A 7,929-nucleotide genomic window follows, 5' to 3' on the forward strand; every position below is an offset into this window, starting at 1 on the left:
AGTGCACTATATAGGGAATAGGGTGTCATTTGGTACACCCACTCAATGTATCCCTCAACAGCAGCTGAACAGGGGACTGGCTCCCCCATAGCTCGTAACGATGACGGATGGCACAGTGACATTCTTAGGGCTGAATTTGTTTCTGAGACAGATACGGGAGATATAATCTAGTGTGGTATAATAGGGACACTTAAGGTCCATTGGCTGCCTCTCACTTAAAATCCCAACAAATCAGCCTGACTGAAAGAGAAGGGAACAGTAGTGTTCTCATTGGTCAGGAGCACCAAACCAAATAATATTTTCAGCTCAGACTAGGCAGCCTTTATTGGCTAAGTAGTTTGATTGCCAGGCAATTATTGATTAACATCTCAAAAGAATATAAAAAACACACACACAGCTGGTATCACTTTAGTTTATAAAGCTTACGTATCAGCCTCGCTGCCTTTGTCAGATCTTGAATCACATCACTCCTCCATCTATTCTACTATCTATCTAAATAATGTGTAACTGTTAACATTTTCTTATTTAACCTTTATTTAACTAGGCAAGTCAGTTAAGAACAAATTCTTATTTACAATGACAGCCTACCAGGGAACAGTGAGTTAACTGCCTTGTTCAGGGGCAGAACGACATATTTTTACCTTGTCAGCTCGGGGATTCGATCTAGCAACCTTTCAGTTACTGGCCCAACACTCTAACCACTACGCTACCTGCTGCCCTATCACAGTTTCACTTATGGGGAAATATGGGTACTCACAGCCTCTCGGATGCAGAGTTTCTTCAGCTCCAGTAGGCAGAGCTCTAGCCGGTCCTCCAGAGACTGATGCTTGAGCTTGACGGCCCGGGTATGAGTGATCACGTCCTTCATAATCGTGAAAGGACTATCAGGGCCTTGGACACAGTGACAAAGAGGCTACTGTAAGGTCTCAGGGTTGAAAACAGCAAGGCTATAGATAGCTGGACACAATATTTTGGCATGTTTACAATTGGTAATGCTTGCTTGTCAATTTCATATGGTTGCAGCTGTATCCCACAGATAACCCAACTGGTTGGGGAGAATAAACTGTGTCCAAATCGAGAAAAGGTGGCAATACAAATGCAAACAAGAATGTTGCTCCAATCCTGACTTGTTTCTGCCCACTCCTGAGCAGCAACAATCAAGATAATGAGCCAAGATGACACCTACAGTAGACAAGACAAGGTTATTTTGAGAGATAATGAGTGTCTGTACTTGTACTGTTGGGCAATTCCACGGTAACAGAGTGACACTGAGACTCAGGTTTTTCACATTAAAATGTACGTCAAACAAAAACCAATGATTGGAAAGTTAAAACTATACAACTCAATGCAGAATGACTAAAATTCCCACTGAAAATTGTAAGTAAATACATTTTGTTACATTTTCGGTGGAAACTTAAAAGTATTATTTGTGCATAGAATGTTATGGTTTGTTTAATTTTGCAATCACTGATTTATGTTTGACATACATTTTAAAAGTCTCACTCTGCTACCATGAAATTGCCCTGTTTTATTGATCTATACTGAAACTGTCATGAAAGTGTGATAGGATCAACCTGTGAGTGAAACCAAGGCGATTAGCAATGTGGTTGCTCTACTACTGGAACAGTTAGGCGTCTTCTCAGCACTGCCAGTGACCACTGACAACTGGATGCATCCCAAATGGCACCCTACTTCCTACATAGTGCACTACTTTTGACCACAGCCCTAAGGGCACCCCTAAAGTAGTGCACTATATAGTGAGTAGAATGCCATTTGGGACACAAACCTGAGTTCATTTACAGGGCTACTAATGACTTCAGGCCAGTTGCATTGTGTGTCACATACTTTCAGAGATTATCTGTACTGACAGACAGCAGAGAAAGCCACCGGAGGTGTGACGGAAACGAAGAGGTCACACAGTAAATGCACCGGAACGGCAACCATGCAGGAGAAAATAAACAGTAGAAAACATGCCAACAATAAAATGTATTCTGTCTGTATGTATAATCTCCCATTGTGGGAAGCAGACAGCGTGTGACTAAATTACATGTGAAGAAAGTGACCAGCAATAGCTCAGCTACTGATATATAGAAATGATTGGTAGTGGCAACTGCATTTTCTTAGAAATGGAGCACAAAATAATAAATAACAGGATTATAAACCACTTTTGAATAGTGTGGCTTGCTGGCTTACTACTTCGTTATAACTGGAACACAAATAGGTTTCTAGGCCACAACCCATGGCATATCAAGTTTGAAAGAATGTTGACTAATGTCTCACTACAGGCATCCCATTATAGTGAATAACTGTTAGTGTCATCCAAGTTGAAAGGAATTTGTGGCTTGATGCTTACCAGAGTGGAGAATGATGCCACTGTCTGTGTCACTGATCTCTTCTTTGCCCTCCATGTATGTGGGTCAGGTGGTATTCATAGGTGGGGGGTGGGGGGGGGGGGGGGGGGGGGGGGGTGAGGGTGGGGGGGTGGGGGGGGCAGCAAGGGAAAGTCCACTTTCACAATGCCCTGCAGAAATACACAATTATGTTCATCTTCTTCAACGATACAATATACTTTATTGTCCATCTGCATGAAAATTCATTTTAAAGTCAGCATGCAAATAGAGCACTTCTATACAGTCTCATTACACTACAGAGAGTGATTCAATTAAATAGTACTAAATTGTTGCTTTTCAGCACAATTAGAATATCTAATTTTAGACAAAGTTAATGGGATCCATCCAACATTGAGTGATTAGACTTCTAACAAAACACTTAACCCTTCAACCATGAAAGTCAAACCAAATTCTCAGAGACTTTGCTCAGGAAACAATGATGCTTAAAAGGGCCACTCTTCCCATTACTTTGAGCCATTCCCTCCTGTTATGTCCTGTCAGCACAGCCTCACCAGGGTTTAAACCAGAGTGGATTCCCACTGTGACCATTTAACTCACAGCATAAGTCCTGAATGGCACCCTATATAGCCTATATAGTGCAGTACCTTTGACCAGGGCCCATAGGGCTCTAGTATGTAAGGAGTAGGGGGCAATTTGGGACACTGACCCACACTGTTCTTCATCAGGTGAATGTTTTGCCTGCAGCTAATGGGCTGGCTACTTTAGAGAGAAGTTGAGGAATGCCTGAACACAGGAGAGGAGAGGCCAGTCCAACAACAATTAGTCTTATTATTTTATAGGCCTATCTTAAAGACTACCAACAAAATACAGACTTAAAGAGTCTGGAATAATATCTTAATGTCCTCCAGAAATATGAATTATCAAGTAATACAGCGCCAAGGAAAGGACATTAGATACATTCAGTAGAGCAGTCGAAAAAGGTCAAAAGCTTATTATGAGTTCATGTAATCATGTTTAAATTCATCAACTGTATTTTGAATATCTGTATTGAATATTGATGTATGCAGGCTGACTTTATTCAAGTGTCCATTGTTCCTCCAAACAACTGTAGAAACAGGAGTCATCCATTATGTTTTGTTTAAAGCATTGATAGTGCCTTCAGAAAGTATTCACACCTCTTGACTTTTTCCACATTCTGTTGTTACAGCCTGAATTTATAATAGATTAAATTGAGATTTTGTGTCACTGGCCTACACACAATACCCCATAATGTCAAAGTGGAATTATGTTTTTAGACATTTTACAAATTAAAAATGAAAAGCTGAAATGTATTCAGTCAATAAGTATTCAACCCCTTTGTTATGGCAAATACGTTCAGGAGTAAAAATGTGCTTAATAAGTTACATGGACTCACTGTGTGCAATAATAGTGTTTAACATGATTTTTGAATGACAGCCTCATCTCTGTACCCCAGTCATGCTCTGTACGGTCCCTCAGTCAAGTGGTGAAATTCAAAACACAGATTCAACCACAAACAGGGAAGTTTTTAAATGCCTCACAAAGGCCATTGTGGATAAAAAAAAGCAAACAATCCCTTTGAGCATGGTGAAGTTATTAATTACACTTTGGATGGTGTATCAACACACCCAGTCACTACTCAGTTACCAGAGAGGAAGGAGGCCAATGGTGACTTTAAAAAAGTTAGAGTTTAACGGCTGTGAAAGAAGAAAACTGATAATGGATCAACAACATTGCAGTTACTCCACAATACCAACCTACATTTGTTATTTTAACCTTTATTTAACCAGGCAAGAACAAATTCTTATTTTCAATGATGGCCTAGTGGGTTAACTGCCTGTTCAGGGGCAGAACGACAGATTTGTACCTTGTCAGGTCGGGGGTTTGAACTTGCAACCTTCCAGTTACTAGTCCAATGCTCTAACCACTAGGCTACCCTGCCGCCCCATGACAGAGTGAAAAGGAGGAAGCTTGTACATAATAAAAATATAACAAAACATGCATCCTACCTGCAATACGACACTAAAGTAAAACTGCAAAAAAAAACAACAATGGTCTGTCTGCCCTATATAAAGGATCAAACCTGGCAGAGGAATAAACATAGCATAAATTGGAAAGTATACCAGTTTAATTTGAGGACCAGGATGTTGACAGAAAGCCAATCCTCAGTAAAAAAAAACATGACAGCCCACTTGGAGTTTGCCAAAAGGCACCTAAAGGACTCTCAGACCATGAGAAACAAGATTCTCTATTCTGATGAAACCAAGATTGAATTATTTGGCCTGAATGCCAAGAATCACACCTGGAGGAAACCTGGCACCATCACTATGGTGAAGCATGGTGGTGGCAGCATCATGCTGTGGGGATGTTTTTCAGCGGCAGGGACTGGGAGACTAGTCAGGATCGAGGCAAAGATGAACAGTGCAAAGTACAGAAAGATCCTTGATGAAATCCTGCTCCAGAGCGCTCAGGACCTCAGACTGGGGAGAAGGTTCACCTTCCAACAGGACAACAACACTAAGCACACAGCCAAGACAATGCAGGAGTGGCTTTTGATAAGTCTCTGAATGTCCTTGAGTGGCCCAGCCAGAGCCCGGACTGGAGAGACCTGAAAAGAGCTGTGCAGTGACACTCTCCATCCAACATGACAGAGCTTGAGAGGATCTGCAGAGAAGAATGGGAGAAACTCCCCAAATACAGGTGTGCCAAGCTTGTAACACCTAAGAAGATGCAAGGCTGTAATCGCTGCCAAAGATGTTCAAACAAAGTACTGAGTAAAGGGGCTGAATACTTATGTAAATGTGATATCAATGAGATTTTTTTATACATTCACAAAACCTTCCTAAAAACGTGTTTTTGCTTTGTCCTTATGGGTAGATTGTGTGTAGATCGATGAGAAAAAACAACAATTCAATCCATTTTAGAATAAGGCTGTAACGTAACAAAATGTGAAAAGTCAAGGGGTCTGAATACTTTCTGAATGGATTGTAATGCAAGGAAATGAGGCTTGATTGTTGTTCAGTGACCGAATATCCAAAACTATCCAACTTGCAGTGGCAAATATAAAGAAAGTTATTAATTGCACTACAAATAAAGATGAAATTGAACATTCTCTGGTATTGTCTTACTAGTAATCCATGTACTGAAAAAGGTTGATCAAAGTGATACACTTGAGTGTCAATAGAGATAGCTCTAAATTCAGTCAAATTTCAATCAATCAACTTCACAAACAGACAGCCTAAAACCCCAATGAGCAAGCAATGCAGAGGCAGTGGCTGGGAAAAACTCCCTAGAAGGCAGGAACCTAGGAAGAAACCTAGAGGAACCAGGCTCCAAGGGGTGGCCAGTCCTCTACTGGCTGTACTGGTAGAGATTCAGGAGTGCATGTGGCCATTTAGGCCGGATTCAGTCTGTCCACTGAGTTTCTCCAACCAAATGTTAACTTGGTTGACCATGTCCTTGAAGCCAAGTCAGCTGATTTGGTTCCCTCAGATAGAGGCCAGTTGGTGGAATGACATGATCCTGGTGACATGACCTTGATCCATACACTATTGCTGTGTTCAAGACAACTGGGAAGTCCAGCTTTTACTGGGAAAAATAATTTAGCATGGTCATCCAACTTGGAATTCTAAGTCGAGAACTCGTCCTCTTTCTAGAGCGCTGACTTCCCGGCCTGAAGATCACTGACGTCATGATTTGACCTCTTTTTTTTCAGAGTTCAAATGCTGTGTTTAAAATAACTGGGAACTAATGAAAAATATTAGGTCAAATCACGAGGTCAGTGATCTTCAGGTCAGAGCTCTAGAAAGAGGCCTGAGTTCCAGAGTTGGAATTGCCCAGTTGTTTTGAAGCACTGAAGTCGTTGATTTCCGAATTCCCTGGTGTTTGAACGTGGCACCAGTCGTATTAGTATGACACATACTTCTTGCTATACAGTCTAGGGAGCTTCCTGTGATTGTCGAGCTGTTTGTGAAACTTCCACGTCATTAAGACTGCAATCTCAGTTCGGGCAATGATTGACAGAGAGAAAAAAGCAGGGCTTTAATTGGCTGATGCAACTGTGTGCTGAAGGCTTATTGACAACAATGCGTGTATTGTCCCGAAACAGCTTGAATCCAAAGGCAATACACTTTTAGCGCATGTGCGAAAATATTATAATGGAATTCAATTTAAATCTCATGTCTATAGTATGCAAGGCACGTTAGGTTTTGTGGAAACGCTAGCACGATAATTATAATGAGGGAATTCTTAATATACAACATGGAATAAACTTTGTTATCATAAAACTCATGACGCGTGGGAACAGAGGCATCATGTATTACCCGAGACTGAATGGGGTATTCATGAGTAAAATACTATAACCTCCGTAATATTTATAAAGCCAAATGATAAAGTATACAAGACAAAAGACAAAGCCTAAACATTTCAACGAAACACGGATGTAGACTTTAATCAGGAAACGATTGATTCCGCGCATATCAAGGGTCTATCTCCCCAGGTCGCTTGCATGAAGCATAAAGACTGTATAACAATTGAGACAATAGTCCCCCGTCACTTTCAAGAAACTGTTTAATCTAACATGTCTACACGACCTCCCACACACTTCCAATAGCCATGGTTACGGAGTCAACTAAAACGAAGATGTTAAATTTTCATTAAAAGGGCATTACGCACCAAACGCTCTCTTTTCAATCCCAACGAGGTTCTCCTAGTAAAGGATAGAGGACAGGGGATTCCAGCAGAATGAATGAAAATCAACCCAGTTTTTTAAAAATCATTTAACGTAACCTAAGTATTTCGACTGTATAAAAATAGTTAAACTCTGATAATTTCAACGGAACACCTCGGAAAGAATTTTGCGTAAAGTTAAAGCGCATTAAAAGAGCGTGCACTTACATTTGCATCAATCTGGTTCAAAAGTCGACTCTTGAAAACTGCCTTACTAATACTATTCTCGTATTTCCCACTTGAATAGAAGTGATTGAAAGGCGAACTGCCTTGATTTGAAGTAAGGTAGAAGAAGGACGACTCACACTCAAAAGGGGAGTGGTCCGCAGAGGTGGTACCAAGTCACTATTATTTGAGTCACAAGGTTCAAGTCCAGTCCTAAGTAGAACGGGTCGAGACTCGAGTCAAGACTAAGTCGTCTATTCTAAGAGCAAGTAAAGTCAAGTCCAGTCACAAGTTCAAGTCAAATATCAATTAAAACACACATATATATACATACATATATATACATATATACATACATATATATATATATATATATATATATATATATATATATACATATACATATATATATATACATATATATAGACACTGACTTGTTCAACTCCAAATCTGTCTATTTACTGAGGCTACCAGGCAGCCCTTTTCATTATTTTGTCTGTACATTTTATGTGATAATTCATTTTAACAAATTCCAAACATAACATTCATCAGTAAATTATCAATTTGTACCGAAGCCACTCCAGCGTTGTCTTGGCTGTGCTTAGGGTCGTTGTCCTGTTGGAAGGTGAAATGTCACCCCAGTCTGAGGTCCAGAGAGCTCTGGAGC

The 7,929-nt window shown here is 40.4% G+C and overlaps 1 protein-coding gene across 1 annotated transcript in view; it reads right to left on the reverse strand.

Annotated features, from left to right (window-relative positions):
* LOC110528251 (innate immunity activator protein) overlaps window positions 1-7,463 on the reverse strand; it is a 15,070-nt gene extending 7,607 nt beyond the window's left edge. The window contains exons 1-3 of the mRNA XM_036983835.1: window positions 7,266-7,463; window positions 2,354-2,521; window positions 758-891 (exon numbers count right to left, since the gene is read on the reverse strand). Coding sequence (XP_036839730.1) covers window positions 758-891; window positions 2,354-2,408 — 189 coding nt within the window. The 5' untranslated portion in view covers window positions 2,409-2,521; window positions 7,266-7,463. The remainder of the gene's footprint in view (window positions 1-757; window positions 892-2,353; window positions 2,522-7,265) is intronic.
* Between the last annotated feature and the right edge of the window lie 466 nt (window positions 7,464-7,929).

This window comes from Oncorhynchus mykiss, chromosome 7 (assembly GCF_013265735.2).
Source record: "Oncorhynchus mykiss isolate Arlee chromosome 7, USDA_OmykA_1.1, whole genome shotgun sequence".
NCBI classification, from domain to species: Eukaryota; Metazoa; Chordata; class Actinopteri; order Salmoniformes; family Salmonidae; genus Oncorhynchus; species Oncorhynchus mykiss.